The sequence below is a fragment of the Engraulis encrasicolus genome, chromosome 1 (genome assembly GCF_034702125.1).
Source record: "Engraulis encrasicolus isolate BLACKSEA-1 chromosome 1, IST_EnEncr_1.0, whole genome shotgun sequence".
Taxonomy (NCBI): domain Eukaryota; kingdom Metazoa; phylum Chordata; class Actinopteri; order Clupeiformes; family Engraulidae; genus Engraulis; species Engraulis encrasicolus.
Window position 1 is genome coordinate 32,810,008 of NC_085857.1, and position 17,061 is coordinate 32,827,068.

At 43.1% G+C, this 17,061-nt stretch overlaps 1 protein-coding gene across 1 annotated transcript; it reads right to left on the reverse strand.

Annotated features, from left to right (window-relative positions):
* Positions 1-1,699: 1,699 nt before the first annotated feature.
* LOC134457049 (B-cell receptor CD22-like) lies at positions 1,700-16,686 on the reverse strand. The gene is made up of 12 exons (XM_063208811.1): positions 16,638-16,686; positions 15,885-16,223; positions 15,693-15,795; positions 15,384-15,419; positions 14,159-14,496; positions 13,793-14,059; positions 12,840-12,894; positions 10,937-11,060; positions 9,818-9,890; positions 2,669-2,935; positions 2,103-2,393; positions 1,700-1,734 (listed from the first exon to the last, which is right to left on the reverse strand). Exons 1-12 carry the CDS (start codon positions 16,684-16,686, stop codon positions 1,700-1,702), a joined length of 1,977 nt encoding a protein of 658 aa, XP_063064881.1.
* Positions 16,687-17,061: the final 375 nt, after the last annotated feature.

Below are 17,061 nucleotides of genomic sequence, written 5' to 3' on the forward strand. Positions count from 1 at the left end.
GAATTCATCAAAATATTGAACATATACATATAACTACATGTAGGATTAATCCATGTGATGTACTATGTGCGTGAAGTAGGCTACTTCAAATAAAAAGATAGAGACAATCAATAAAGACCACAATATGTAAAACAAAAAAAAGCAAACAAAAAACAACCCTACCCAAACTTAATCATTTCAAGAGTGAAAAAAAATTGGACATCGTTGGCTACCTGGTTTTAGTTCGCCCTACAGCACACGTAAAATCAATACGTAAAATCAGCTTAAAATGCATATTCATTAAACATGTACAAAAATACAAAACAGAAAACACCAAATTCAATTAGTCTTTTGACAATCTCTCTCTCTCTCTCTCTCTCTCTCTCTCTCTCTCTCTCTCTCTCTCTCTCTCTCTCTCTCTCTACCTCTCTCTCTCTACCTCTCTCTCTACTGCACATGTGAGGAACCCTTTTCATTTGAGGGGCCACTTCAAATGTTAAAGTCCTCCAAGGGCCGTGAACACAAACCAGGATTCTCCCTGCACTTTAGGCCTATATTGAACGCAACTAATATCTAATATAGTTTTTTTTTTTTTTTAATAATCGATAAAGAGCATAATACTACATATGTAAAATCAGGTTCAAATTCATATTCATAAAACATGTACAAAAATACAAAAAAGCTTTTTGAAAATCTCTCTCTCTCTCTCTCTCTCTCTCTCTCTCTCACTACCTCTCTCTGTCTCTGTCTCTGTCTCTCTCTCTCTCTTTCTTTCTCTCTCTCTCTCCCTCTCTCTCTCTCTCTCTCTCTCTCTGCAATTAATCTTTTTCATAAACGACCCCCGAGACATTCAGTAGGTTCCCCAGCCCTGGTATAGAGACAACTCAAACAACAATAGACAAAATAGAATCACACTGTTACTGAAATAGCTAATGGCAATTAAGCATACTGAATAGTATCTGTATAATAGTATGCTGTTTTTATTGTGGCTAATCACAATATGTGGAAAATAATAAATCTAAATAAATCATTAACTATTAAGCTGTGCTGAGCTGGTATGTATTCAGTTGCTACTCTTTTATCATATGTTTGATGAATTCAGGAGTGCAACTTGTTTGGCTTGTTAAAAAAATGAGTTGAAAATAAAAAGTTACTCCTCCACGACAGCATCTTCTCTCTTGCTTTCTTTCTTTTTTTCTTTCTTTCTCCTCCATTTCCCACGATCTACAGTGACATAGTGCGTAAGCAACGTGATGTTAGGACAACTCTTTGTTTAAACATATCACTTTTCAATTATAATAACACAGCTCAGTACCTCTGCAGTTATGTGCAGTTATGTCTAGTTTAAACTATTTTTTAGGCCATTTGTGACTTTATTAGATAGGGCAGAGAAGGGTCAAAAATAGGTTTGACTGCGTGACATACTAATAACATCAATAATGTAATGACATAAATTCTTAGAGTACTTTCAATATTGAAAATGATGCCAATGTCTATGTGGATCAATGGCCAGACATTGACATTAGCTCACTCATTTAATATGAAATATCAATATACATCCATGACTAGCCTGATTATCATCGACTTTCAAATCTCTGCGTCACTAGGAGGGCACGGCCTGGCTAATCCAAGACAGCCATATGGCGCTGTATTACATACAGTATTGGAGCAAATGTATAGATTTCATAATTTAGCTTTCAAATGAGTGTCACACTCACAACTACTTACTGGCGAGCATGTGGCATCTGACCACCACTACAGTCAACACAGAGTAGAGGGAGAGCAGCCACAAAGAACACACCAGCCGGGACAGAGAGATGCCGAGCAAGCCTCCTGAAATCAGGTAAATAGGCATATTTGACATACTATGTCTTGACATGTGTTCTTAAATATCACTCAATTCAATATATGAATATACAGTGGGTGCCGTGCATGCATTCATTTGTATACATACCAACATGACCGATGCATTCATTTCTAAACATTTTACATCATAAGTACNACACAAGATTACACAGTACAGCTGTACAGAACACACATGTATCAACATCAGTGTATAGCATAGTTATTCAGTCTTGAGTTGGCCTAAATATTTGACATGTAAGTGTAACTATTTTTTTTACCTTGGAACGTCACTTCAACGTTAGGAGAGTATTGAGAACCATACTGATTGTGTACTACACAATAGTAAAAGCCCTCGTCTCCAGACAGCAACACTAAGCGACTGATATTCCGTGTAGCATGCGGAAGAGCAGGTCCACTATCAGTCTTCTTGAACCAGGTGTAGGTGTGAACTGGTGGGTTGGCATCACTGTGGCAGGCTAGGGTCACCGAATCTTCTGACGATTTAGGAGGGCTGATCATCAGCAATGTGTTCTTTGGGGGGGTCGGTAACATACCCAGGGAATCACATGCTGAATCACATTGTTATGAAAAGAAATGCATTGAAAACAGGCTAAATTTGGATAATGAAATGGTGGATAATGGAAAAGATGATAAAGAAACGTGTATAATGAAAACGATACACAAACCTGAACCATTAATAATAGATGATACAGAATTATAGTCATTGGAGGAAACTAAAAATCTTCAATAAATGCTCAATGTAAAAACAAACAGAAAACAAAATAAAAATAAATGAAATATAGGAATAGAATGATGATTCATAATTCAACATTAGGCTACTTACAGAGAACATCAATGGACAACGCTGTAGAATTATTAAATCCAACTGAGTTTTCCACTTTACAGTAGTAATGGCCAGTGTCCTCTGTGGTGATGTTGGTGATGTCATAGTTTTGACCTGATACGATGGCAGTTTCACCGCTGTTGATCTTGTACCAGGTGTAGGTGTGCACTGGTGGGTTGGCATCACTGCTGCAGGTCAGAGTTACTGAATCCCCTTCAAATATGTCACCAGGAGGGCTGGTCGATGCAGAGGTTTTCTTTGGAGGGTCTAAACATATGAAATAAGTCATGACATTTAAAACTTTACAACATGAACAAGCAAGAACTAATTTTAATTTTAGTCTAATGGCTGCAATCTTTGGGGAATCTAATTTAAAATTAGCAAAAGGAAAGTGCTTTTTGGTATTAGCAAACCATATTTTATTAATGTCTGGATCAATAGCTGTGTTTTATAAAATGTTTATAAAAGTGCTGTGCTCGGTCAAATGATTCATTTTAAAAAATCGGCAAATGAGGCTGCACCCTGCATGAACTGTTTTTTACTGTCTATTGCATGCATGTTTTTTGGCATGTGTATTCTTCAGTGTGGAACAAAGCAACAGTGTAACCAAACTTAACCTAAATATCAACAGCCGATCCATTACCATACACCATTGCCAACAACCTATGACAGTGACATTTTTCAGTCAGTCCATTTATCACTGGTTGTCATTGGTTAGAAAAATACAGTGGCAAGTGGTAATGGTAATAACATTGAAATGAAACAATTCAATGAAAGGATAAGGATAAACTTGCAACTAGGGGTGGGCAAACAGGAAAATATTTAATCGCATTAACTCAATGACTTTCTGTGATTAATCGCATAGCACGCGAAACCCAAAAATGAATTAAAAAATAATTTAAAAAAAACAATAAATTAAATAAAAATATTTTATAAATTAATAAAATAAAATAATTAATAATTTGCATATATACTGTGTAACCTCTGTATGTAATATAGGCTCTTTCACAATGGAAATGTAGGCTAGGGATTTGCCAACCAGTCAGACTAAATTATAGAGTAGGCCTAGGCTATATGCCTATCCAATGAAGGCCTACTAATGAAACAATTTTCATACAATTATTACACTAGGCTATTTAAGACTGAACTGAAACTGAGATATTAGAAACTCAAATCCGGATAGTCAACATGGTCCTACAAGAAAAATAAAACTTGTCACTAGAAATGAACAGGCAACAGGCAGGTGTGTGTCTGTGAGAAAGCCTCTCCTTCTCTTTCTGTCAAAGACTCCCTTCTTCTCCCTCATCTGTCGATATTACTTAAGGTGTTTCAGCGACTAGAAACTAATCGACTGGCTGTTGGCACTGGCAGCAATTACATCTTTCAAAACAATAACGTTGACAACATGACTAACACTATCTTAAAACGCTGACGAGGTTGCCGATGTCTGGTAAATTTAGGGGCTCCGCAAAATCATACCATGTTGATGCAGCCTACTATGCACGTGTAGCGCCAGATGTAGAAACCAAAACGTTGCGTGAGGAATGTAATATCTCGTGGTCCACTTTTTGATCAGGGCTTTAGTTATCAGTTATGCACACTGTAAGTCCGCGTGACGTTATTGACAGCTGATAGGCGGCCAGCAATAGACTACCTTTATATGCCAACCATACAATAGACTTAACTTGCGAGCTGCAAAGGCGAGCCACATGCTGCTCGAGAGCTGCGCAATGAGGACTGTGTTGTGTCTGTTCAGATCGGTTAGATCTGTGTTCGATTAGATCTGTGTTCGAGCGCACTCTATTGGGCAACTGTTAATGTCTAGTCAGTTGAGGTGTTTCTGATAGAGTGATGATGCGTGCATAATCCGGTGTCCGTGTATATTTTTGATATACAACATTTTGGGGACAAGAATGTTGGACTTTTCTCTCCCACTTCCACCCTCGTTCCTTGCTTTTCCCGGTGAAGCCCCCATACCGTGGAATCGATGGCATCAGTCTTTCGAAAGAAACGTATATTGAGGCGGCTGGACTAGCAAACGTAAGTGCATCCAGGAAAGTAGCATTGCTGAAACACTGTTTAGGAGTGGAGGGACAAAGGGTGCTAGCCATCTTAAAGAAACACTATGCAACTTTTTCATAGTCATGAAATGGCTTGGTACTCAAGATTTTGCTTGACTGACCCGTTATGGCGAAAATGGCAATATTTCCATCACCGCCTAGTGCTCCTGCTCCGAAACAGCACTTGCAGTTTTGCCTGGCGGCACCGCGCCTTTTGTTGTTGTGGAATTTGTGGCCGCTAGGGGCGTCTAGATTTCTATGCTGTATGAGCGGAGCGAGACCTATTCCCCTTCGTTTGCTAACTAAGCAGCAGCAGCTTGCTGAAAGCTGGCTACTGGCTAGCTGATTGTAAAATATCACGCTGGCATGCAGTGAAAACAACGAATGAGACTGCAAATAAATCACGAGATAATTGAGATGAAAGGTTTGGACAGGCAAATAAATTGCTTGTGTGAACATTGGAAAAGGGCTTCAAACCGGAGAGAGCCGAACGCCAAAAGATGGGGATTTTATCATTCATTCACTACACTGGGATGTATGCATTAGCATTCTCAAAACCCACGCCACCTCGTTTAGTTTACGCACATGTAACCGGTGGTTATCCTGAACCTTTATTCTGACGGGGTAACGACACTCCCCTTTCCTTCAGGTGTGTAGCATAAATCATTGCGGTGGTAGCTAGCTAGCAAAGACGCTGTGTTTTTGATGCTGTCGAGTGTAGCGTGGGCACACCGCTCTCTCTGTCTCTCCGTTTGTGGTTGAGCCACCGTACAGGAAAGGTAGGCGTCCTTCTCGGTTGGTTTATTGCTCTTTTTGGTGCATTGTAATGTACTTAGATGTTGGTTACTGACACCATTTAACTTAATTGTAGCCCTGTCCATCGGCGGCTGGCGTGGGGTCGGCTGCTGTTCTGGGATGGTGTGCTGAGCTGGGCAAACTCAAGGTAAAAGATGCGTTCTGTACGCTTCTCTCGTGTGTGCGAACGTAGTCTCTGTTATGACTGATGTAGTGTTACTCTATCACAGTGTCGCTGGTGATGTGCTTCCACTTTGTGTCCTGTGTGGTTGACTGCTTGCATGCCGCTTCGAGAGAACCAGAGGTAATGCCGGCATTTTCTGTAAGAGTTTCGACGCTTAGCACTTGACTTGTGTAGGGAGTTGTGTGGGGTGGGAGTGGGGGTGCTCCGCAGGTGCGATGGCGGGACTGGCGGCGTGGTGCCTTTGATATCGCGCTGTGGTGTCGTGGTTGCACCTGTGGGAGCGCCCACATTTCCACAATACACAACTCCTGTTGAATCGAGTTATAAATGCCGTTCCTAATGGTAACTTTCTCGTTAAATGTACATAGGAGGAGTTGGTGCCTTCGACTACACTGATGCAGTGTCACTAGAGAAGGGGGGCATCACTGTTCTTTTCCCAACCTTTTGTTTTGTTTTGTCCTATTGTGTGAGTGATTCATCCTGTGCAACCTTTTCACTTTGACGTCCGAGACGAAGGGGCTTGTGTAAGTTTCACTCTAACATCCGAGACGAAGGGGCTCGTGTAAGTTTCTACTTAGTAACCGCCAAGACGGAGCTTGTGTATATGATTAGGGTATGAACACTGAAGTATTACTGGGAGACGTATCTTAAATCTCAGACTCCTTTTGGAACCTATACTTGCTGTAGGGGGAGACCAAAGACGTGTGTCTAACAGGCTTGTGTGTGTGTGTGGTGGCCATTACCAATTTTGCCCTTTTGGCAGTTTGTTTCTTTTGTTTGATTTACTAACTTTGTTTGCCGTGCAATTTTTGTTATTTGGTCTGCCCCTCGTGCAATTGCCAATTGCCATTAGCACTTTTGCATAAAGCACTTTTGCACAAGTTTGTATATTGAGATGACGTGCCTATAAATACTGTAAAAGGTTCATATTCTATTTTTTATATTTGACTGAGCCCGTGAGGCATATTTTCATATACAGAGACTCATTACGAAAAGAAAGAAAATAAAAAGAACTCTGAATTGTATGACAGTTGTATCTCTTGTTATTCACTAACCTGTTGCGGGGAAAGTCAAATCAAGTGTTTGATGGTTGGGTTCTCTCACCCTAACAAATGAGAGTGGCGTAGTCACTAAACATCTTAAAAACATCTTAAAAATATAAAAAATATTACGGTAAAGAGATAACGCAGGCCACACACATTTTACTTGATGTCAAAGGACACAATCAGTCGAGCGAGGCTAAAAATATATCTTGTTGCCGATGAAGAGGAGACAAAACGTGATCTCTAGCCGGCCTATGGATGTCTACTTTCACTTTCAACACCACACAAGATACAAACACGTCTTGTCACCTCGACTTCGAAATCTTTATTATGACAACAAAATAGCCTTTTGTTTCCTCGTTCTTTTAATGTACAGGTACTATTTAGTTACTGGAAATGTGAAATAAAGACGGGGATATCTGCCGGGAACAAGTGGATCAAATAATATCAATCTGAAGGAAGTGCAAACATGATTGCAGTTGTGTGAAGTGAATTACGAAGCAGCGAACTCATAAGCAAGGGGGAGAATCGCACATATGATAAAGCCCCTTAGAAGTGGAGAGAACTGAATGCAAGGAATGGAATCTGGCTAATTACAGAAGACGGAGAATTTTAATTCGCACATAATCTCAAAGCCAACATCTGTCTAATTTAGTTCAATGCACATTTTTGGCAGAACCACTAGAGGCCGCTATAAAGTTGTTTATATCGTTCATATCGTTGTTTATACATATATTTATGTCAAAGTTGCATAGGATATCTTTAAGCACCGATACCGTCACTGATTACGGCCTGTTCCCACTTTGACGGCCATTTGACGCTCATATATGCGACGCACCTCCCTTTGTTGACTGAATGCTTCTTGTCGGAGCACATGCAGGGGCGTGACAGAGTACACTGAACAGGAATATCTCTTTCTGTCTTTCTACACGTCTATATCGATTAAGCAAGCTAACCAGTAGGGGTGGTACGGTTCACAAATGTCACGGTTCGGTCCATATCACGGTTTCAAGGTCACGGTTTTCGGTTTTGTACGGTTCTGTTGTTTTTTTTTTTGTTTTTTTTTAAATAAAATGTATTATATAAAAATTTGAATGAAAATGTAAGCTTATCATGGGTATGTTGAATTTGACTTCATTTAACCCAACTAAAAGAGGAAAGATATCAATGATTTTAACATGCTTCCATTTATTTCACAAAAAGGGAGAACTAAGTCCTAACTTTTAAGTTGACAAATATTCAAATATTACATGCTATAACACATTTGACGTGTAAAAATAAAACAGCTACACTCCTGTAGGTAATGGGACCATTAGGTCAGTGTAGTATGACTATTTTGGTTAATGACACACTGAGAACGAATTGGACTTTTATTTTGATACCGCTTTCTGCGAGTTTTGCGCTTATGAATCAGTTGCTTCCTATCATGAAACTGCCGGCAGTGAGAAGCATAGAAGTAAAATCAGAAGTCAAATTCAATTTTAAGTGAACAAGTGATAGGGTTATGTTATGTTAAAATGTGAAAGTTAAGGTAACAAATAATTTTAAAAGATCGTTTTTTTAGAATGTTTCACAAAACTCCTGTGAAGCTGAGCCTTTTAAAACAGTCAAATTTTATTTTTGTTATAGTGTTAAACATCAATGTTAACTAGGCAACAGCACAAAGTCCCCTTCCGTCCATCAGAGTTTAACTAGCTACATATAATTAGGCCTACAGTTGATTGCAGTTAAGGACAGCACCGTGAATCTGATGGATATGTTCCATTATCTCGCATTTTGCCGTCCGGAATCCCCATTCAATGCCACGTGGATATAGCCTACACTGGGCTACTGTAACGTAAGTCATAGTCTACTTTGTTCTGCTAATCTGTCATTGTTTGTAAATTCATGTTCATTTAATTTAAAATAGTCAGCATAAAGGCTGGGAACAGTCACTTGCGCTGACGTGGAGAGAGAGGGGGGAGAGGGTGACGCGCCGACCTGCACTTGCTTGTAGGCTACTGTAGCCTAGTCAGCTGACGCATGCTGTTACATTAGGCTATGTCTTTCAGTTGGCTGATATAAATCAGTCTTTCCACACTCAATATCCTACGTAGTCTTTGTGTTTTATGCTTGTAAAAGTAGTAGGATTTTAATAGCGTCGTCCGCCGGTGGTCACTCTTTTTTTTTTTTTTTTTAAACCGTGGGCACCGTGCGGTTGCCCACTACCCCGTTCCGTGACATACAAACCGTACGGTCTCGGTTTGCAACGCAAACCGTACCATGCCTACTAACCAGCGATAGTAACGTCAAAGTCTGCCCTTACCTAACTGTGGACATGTGTTTACTTCACACATTTCATAGCCAAATGTACATAATCCTTTGAACATAAGCACAAAGACCTTGCACTTCATAGTTTCTTGTAGTGTATGAATCTTACATTAAAATGTATGATAACCCGTCATAAAACTTTTAAGCAGCAAAACATAGCCCTTGGTTTCATGGGAATTCCTCATGTACTCGACAATCATTGGATAACGCTCCGCGTTGGCCGCGAGTAATTAGCATAAAGTAGAAGGGAGCTGAACTTTTTGACGAGCGTCAACTGTCAAAGTAGCCGCACTGCGAATCCCAGAAGCCTTTGCGAGGACGTCGCCGTTTTCCATTGAAAATGAATTGAAGGCCTCGGCGTCAACGCGCTCGTCGGCAAAGTGGGAACGGGCCGTTATGATGCTACAGTAAAACTTCTGAAAGAACAGTTTGCCACGCCCCAGAGTGCCCTACTGAGAAGATTTATTTTAAGACAGCGACGACAGCTCCCAGGCGAGTCTGTGCACCAATACGTCTCCAACCTGAGAGGCTTGGCTAGCCACTGCAAATTCGGCACGTTGTCTGAGGAGATGATACGTGACCAGTTGATCGAACACACAACAAATCCCAAAATTAGAGAAACGCTGTTGCTTGAATCAGACGACTTGAACCTGACCAAGGCAGTTAGCATTGCATTCCAAATTGAAAGTGCAGCTGAATGTGCAGCTAAATCAACACAAACAAAGTCCACACTAAGCAATGCCGTACACATCAGTACCCAAGCACACGAACCATTGTCCCAGCAGCAGCCACTTAGCGTGGTTGAGGAGGCAAAGACAGTCTTGCAGTAACTGTGGGTCCAACACACATGCCACCAGAGCATGGAATTGCCCTGCCCTTGACCAAACGTGCCGCAACTGTGGAAAGAAAAATCACTTTGCTAAAGTGTGCAGGTCAGCTCCCTCCAGACCAGATAACGCTACCCCCCGAGGCTCTTCCACTATAATCCATCATGTGGCTTCAGGCCCAATGCAATTCAAGTCCTGCACAGTCAAAGTGGGAGACACGTGTGTTCCCCTGCTTTTGGAGACAGGTGTCCTTGCTGAATGCCGCCACTTACCATAAGTTCTTCAGTCTGGTCCCCCTCTGTACACCCACTGCTCGCCTTCGTGGATATGGTGACTTAAAAATTGATCTTCTGGGCTCCATTACAGTGACTGTCAGTTATGGCACCAGGGTCTTGCCCGCTTTTGTGTTCAATGTGGCCCAGCATGGAGCAAATTTGATGGGACTTGATCTCTTCACAGCATTAGGATTCTCCCTCATCGACACGGGGGGTGCAGCCATCATGACGGTGACTGCAGGGCCACATCTGAAGTGGTCTTCTCTGTTTGAGGGGCTGGGCTGCCTCTCTGCATTCACCCATCGGCCACTCATCGACCCCACAGCCCCCTGTGATCCAGCCAATGCGACGTATCCCGCTGGCCCTGCGTGATGAAGTGACTACTGAGCTGCAGCGCCTGCTGGATGCTGTCGTTATCGAGCCCGTGGATGCCTTGCCATGGGTGTCAAATCTGGTCATAGTGAGGAAGAAATCAGGGGCCTTACGCGTCTGTGTCGACTTGCAAGCAGTCAACAAAGCAGTCATACCAGACAAATACCCATTACCCACATCAGAGGAGCTCACAACACAATTCCACGCCTCCACAGTCTTCTCTAAGCTTGACCTGAAAGAGAGCTACCTCCAGGTACCCCTACACTTGGAGAGTAGAAACCTGACAGCTTTTGTCACACACAGTGTTCCGATACACTAGAATGCCCTTCGGCCTCCGCCCCTTCATGCTTCCAAAAGGTCATGACCTCAGTGCTGGCTGGCATCCCAGGTGCAGTTACTTACCTGGATGACTTGGTGGTTCACGGCGCAACGACGGAGATCCATGACAGTCGCCTCCATAGCGTGTTCAAAGCCCTGGCCAAGCATAACCTCAACCTGAATGTCAACAAATGCATCTTTGCTGCAACTGTCATTGAATATGTGGGCCACGGATTGTCTGCAGAGGGCATCTCTCCCCTTGAGTATAATGTTGAGGCTATCCTCTCTGTCCCTGAGCCGACCTCACCTTCCCAGCTAGCCTCATTCCTGGGAATGACTGGGTACTACATTAAGTTTATGTCTCAATATTCAGCCACAACAGCGCCGCTACGTCAACTGCTACAGAAAGGCAAACCATGGGTCTGGTGTGCCAAGGCAGTATAAGCCCTTAAAGCCCAGTTTACATCACCCCCTTTGCACACTTTGATGCATCCAGCCGCACCCTGGTCACATGTGACGCGTCAGTCATGGCCATAGGGGCTGTATTATCACAGGTGCAGAATGGCATGGAGAGGCCAGTTGCATTTGCCTCCCGGGCCCTCACCCAAACCGAGCAACGTTACTCAGTCGGGGAGAGGGAGGCCCTTGCTTGCATGTGGGCATGTGAGAGATGGCACCTTTACCTATACGGTCGGAAATTTACACTGAGAACAGATCACCAAGCTTTGACAACCCTACTGGGTTCCACAGGCTCCGGCCACAAGCCCCTGAGACTGTACCGCTGGTTCGATCGTCTCCGTCAGTACAATTATAACCTGCAGTTTACACCAGGTCGTGAAAACGTTGTGGCAGACCTTCTCTCTCGTTCCTGCCCCCGCCCAGACCCCAGGCCCTGCCATCTATCACATTGAAAGCGAGCTTTGCCACATGCTTAACTCCCCACTTGAGGCCACCATCACACCACAGGAGCTGAAAACTGCTTCAGAGCAAGATCCAGTCATCTCTCAGCTCTGCACCTACATACGACAAGGATGGCGAAGTTATGTTCCAGAGCAACTGTCAGCCTTTGCCCGTTTCAAGAACAAACTTTCTTGTTGGAATGACTCCTGTGTGGCACGCAGCCTCTGCGCTGTAATTCCAGCGACCCTCCAAGCATGTGTGCTGGCCATGGCACACAAAGGCCACCTGGGAATGGTGAAGCTGAAACAGAGGTGCCGTGATCTCTTGTGGTGGCCTGGCATTAACGACGAAATTGAGGCCTTGGTCAAAGACTGCCAACCATGCCTTGTTAGTGGCAAAACCGGCCGCCAACCACCTCCACCATTGCAACTTGTGGCCTGGCCTTCTCAGCCATGGGAACATCTGCAATTGGATATATGTGGCGAGATCCATAGTGCCCCTCACCATCAGCGCTTTTTGATAGTGGCCTATGATTTACACTCTAAGTGGTCAGTCACCTCCCAGGTTGTTGTGGATTTCCTGGAATCTCTCTTCTCGCGCTGGGGCCTGCCACAGACCATAACCACAGACAATGGCCAACAATTTGTGTCCTCAGAGTTCACATCATACCTGGTGAATAGGGGGATCCGCCATGTTCGCACAGCTCTGTACCACCCCCAGGCAAACGGTGGCGTAGAGCGCTTTCATCAATCCTTGAAGAATGGCATCAGAGCGCAGTGTGCCCAGGGTTGCTCATTCAAACAAGCCATACGTCTGACCCTGCTACACTACCGTGCCACCCATCACGTAACTATGGGTTTCCCCCCTGCCTCCTTCATGCTGGGTAGGGAGATGAACTTACCGCTTGACAGGATCCGTCCCACCTCTGCCCAGACCACACCCACATCAGTGGCGGCCTCGAGTCAAGTTGCCAGATATCAGTGCTGTTGGCTGGGTACGGGCTCGACGGCCGCACAGAGGGAACAAAATGGCATCCTTTTGGTCAAATCCGCAGCAGGTGGTCCGCCGCACGGGCCCAGCCACGTACCTCCTGGAGGATGGCACCCGCTGGCATGCCAGCTGCCTTAGGAAAGTGCCTGGACCTGCCACACCAGCACAACAGAGTGCCAAACCAGCACACCAGAGTAGGGCAATGTCACCTGTCAGAGCTGATTATGGAGACACTCCCCCACCATCACACCCACTGACACAGCCTGGAGGCACTCATACGCCACCACACCTACCGCCAGCACTGTCTCCAGCACAGCCAGTATCTCCTGTGCGTCTACCACAACTGGGCCCGCCTTCACCACAGGTGGCCCCGCCATCACCTGGGGGTTTACCACGACCAGTACGCTCCAGGGCACGGCCTGACTATTTGAAGGACTTTGTGTCTACCTTTCATGTTTGAGGTCAGCCCCCAGAGAGGGGAAAATGTTGTGTCTGTTCAGATCGGTTAGATCTGCGTTCTATTGTTAATGTCTTTGAGCGCACTCTATTGTACAACTGTTAATGTCTAGTCAGTTGAGATGTTTCTGATAAAGTGATGATGCGTGCATAATCCGGTGTCCGTGTATATTTTTGATATACAACAGACTGTAGAACTGTGTATGTCCATTCAGAAGTTGACGTCCTTCTGGCTATGCCTGTTTAGCCTACTTTTCTAGACCATCTTCTTCTCTGTCAGACTCAGCACAGCAGTCACTGGAAGCAACAACAGGAGCGTGCTGACGCTTTTAAAATAAAAGCCACGAATGACGGTCATAAAAGGCAAAAAAAACCCATAGGAATAACCCTGCTGCATTAAGCGTTAACAAAATTGTCGGGCGATACTGACCTCAATAGTTAACGCACCGTTAACATGTTAACGTTGCCCAGCCCTACTTACAACCCTTTGATCTAAAACCCATCTCCTTAACCTACAGGCTACAGCTGCCTGGGGAATAACACTGAAATGAAATAAGTCGATGAAATAACGATATGTGTGTTTACAAAACTTACAGAAAACAGTTAAATTAAGTGGCAGAGAGTCACTGTATCCAATTCTGTTTGTCCCTCTACAGTAGTATTGTCCAGTGTGCTCTGAGCTTATATTGTTGAAGTTGTAGGTCTGTCCTGATCCGATGGCATTTACACCCTGGGTGGTCTTGTACCAGGTGTAAGTGTGTACCGGTGGGTTGGCATCACTGCTGCAGGTCAGAGTCACTGAATCCCCTTCCACTACCTTACCAGCTGGGCTGATCGATACAGAGGTTTTCTTTGGAGGGTCTAAACATATGAAATAAGTCATGATATTTAAAAGTTAAAAAGAACTAGCAAGAACTGATTTTAACAACGAGTCTCATGTCTGCAATATGATGCACTCACACTGGACAACCAGGGTCTTTGCAGGTGACTGATAATGCTCATGTCCCTGTACAGCACAGGAATAACTGCCTGAGTCAGTGCTCTTCACTGGACTGATGGTAAATGTCTTGTGTTGGTTGGCGATGTGCTGGCGGTTCCTATACCAGATGAAGGTAGAGTGGCCACCAGGGTCACAGGAAGGTCTACAGGTCAGAGTCACACTCTGTCCCTCTGTTACTGTGGCTGGACTCATCACTACCTGCAGAGCTGAATCATCATCTTCATCTTCATCGTCATCATCATCATCTTCGTCAAATTCATCATCCTGATCATCATTATCCTCCTCATCAATCATGCGCCTGTATTCGAGTTTGCATTACAAGCACACTTCTAATAGTACAGCACAGTACTTCTAATATAATTTTGGATTCTCCTGTATGTTTGTCTAGCATAACCTGGTCATACAATACCCTTATAGTAATTCATTACTATCTATTTCATATATTAACCATACTTTGTAGGCCTACTTAATAGAATTTCTAGAATCAAACATTTGGTCACAACAATGTAAAAAACAATTACTAGTGCAAGGTATGAATGTGGTTCAAAGTGTAAAATGTGCTCCCGCCTCCCTCGTCCCTCGCCCATTAGCTGATTAGGCAGTGCAACAAGACAAAACTCCTCCCATAACACTCTGAAACGCTTATGTATGGCAAGGTAAAGCTACGTATGCCTAATACACTACATGGGTTCTAAATGTTTGTTTTGACCTGGCTGCGCAAAACTAGCTGTACACAACTCAACCTCTGATTGTTGGAAGCCGCTGTCGGTCAAAAAATTAGCTCACATGGTTGGCTTCCAGTTTCTTGCACGTCCTCACAACACCGTATTTACAAACAAGGTGAATCCATGTATACGGTCTAGTGCATGTGAAATAGATGACAATAAAGCTTTGATTACTTACTAGTAACTGAGATAGTGACAGCAGGAACTCCAGACATTCGGCCCTTGGGATCAGCAGTCAGAAACATGAATATATATTCTCCTGCATCACTCTCTCGCAAATCTTCTATTCTCAGGCTACTGTTGCTTTCTTTGTACACTAGACGGTTTGCATATTCTGGCTTTGTACTAAGATCTACAAAATCAGTTTGTTTGTGCCAGAATGTTTTAGTGACAGCATCATTATTTGGATATGAGTAAGTGCAGCCCAGGTCTACTGATGATCCTTTTACAGCACAGATACTCTGAAGAGTGTAGGTCACACTCCAGCAGTTTACACCTGAAACAGAGATGAACATCAGACGACAAATTTCAAATTCCATAACATTAATACTATTACATTTTACCCATAGTATGTGAAGTAATTAATTGATTTTAATGAATGACATGAATTAAAGCCTAATAACCACTGAACTTACAGACTGAGGGGGAAGGGTGATCCTCATGTCCCAGCAGAGCACAGTAGTAACGGCCAGAGTTTGCCTTACTCACTGGGCTCAGGGTCAGTGTGTTGCTTCTGGGTTGGCTGGTCACAGGTTGTCTGTTATGGTACCAGATGTACGTGGGATTTGTTTTAGGAGGACATGAGGAGTCGCAGGTCAGAGTCACACTCTGTCCCTCTGTTACTGTGGCTGGACTCATCACTACCTGCAGAGCTGACATAAGATAGTCTGTAAGTTATCTATTCATCTTATAAAAGACAAAAACATTTCCTGCTTCTTGATAAACAAAGAAATGAAATTACCTGTGACAGACAGTGTGAATGGTGATTTACTAGCCCATCTCCCGTCTGATTTATCTGTTTGAAACCTAAACCTATAAGCTCCTGCATCACTGTTTCTCACATCTGTAATCCTCAGAGTGCAGTTTTTGTTTTTGTCCCCTAGATATCCCAATCTCTCTATCGTATTTACATTACTGAAATCCTTCCAGTTCAATGGCTCAGTGTCATTTACAATCCAATACGTTTTCACAGGTCTGTAACCAATGGGGTATTCGTAGGAGCATCCAATATCAACCAATGAATTCAGAGGGGCACATTTGTTTGGCGTTAAGGTCACTTTCCACTCTGGGTCAGAAACACCTTGGGAGACAAACACAAATAATTAGTTGTTTAAACTCAGCTGGAAAAACTGTATAGAAGCATTTAATATTGATAATTTCCGATTTTATACACTTGCACTCACACATCTTTTCTTTGTATAAAAATATCTAAATGCAGATTGTTGCAATATGCCATATCAAAGTAGTGATACAATGAACTGAGAAGAAAACCAGTACCACAATATCACAACAAACACATCTAGCATTTTGTGTTGTCATTTACCAGAGTCTTTGAACTGCCATACTACTTAACAAAAACAATCAAGAGGAAGCTGAACCCTCTGAAATAACAAAAAATCTGAAAAGTCTTTTCCATTCAGGGTCACTTCTGATAAATAAAAAAATATATAAAGATAGTTGACTGAAATGTAAATATTGTAATTCCAATTCCAACCTGGAGAGATGAGCAGGAGGAACACCAGAATGGTGCTTTCTTCATGCATGGTTGCTCATTCCTGTTTATGAAAGCACAATCAAAAATGAATAAAGAAGGTTTATCAAATGTTCTTCAATGTATACTGTATATAAAACAGGTTTTATGAAGGAATTTTAGTTGTAATTCAACACACACACACACACACACACACACACACACACACACACACACACACACACACACACACACACACACACACACACACACACACACACACTTAAAAGTGGTACTGCATTCTTTTTCTTTATTTCGTAACAATGTTACTGCTGCTGCACTGCACACATTGGTCTGCAGTGAAAGTTGAGAAAGCCCCATTTAGGGAGCCCAAAAGTGGGGATGAAAATGCACCACTGCATCCCCCTCTCCGGCACCTACAGGCAGA

Bases quoted from the DNA above. Each gene is read 5' to 3' on its own strand.
- LOC134457049 (XM_063208811.1), bottom strand. From the start codon at position 16,686: ATGCATGAAGAAAGCACCATTCTGGTGTTCCTCCTGCTCATCTCTCCA. The intron at 2,936-9,817 runs GTACTGATGTGT...TCATATGTTTAG, and splicing joins ACAATGGTTCGTGTGCTTGG to ACCCTCCAAAGAAAACCTCT. The intron at 1,735-2,102 runs GTAAAAAAAATA...TGTTGACTGTAG, and splicing joins CGTTGAAGTGACGTTCCAAG to TGGTGGTCAGATGCCACATG.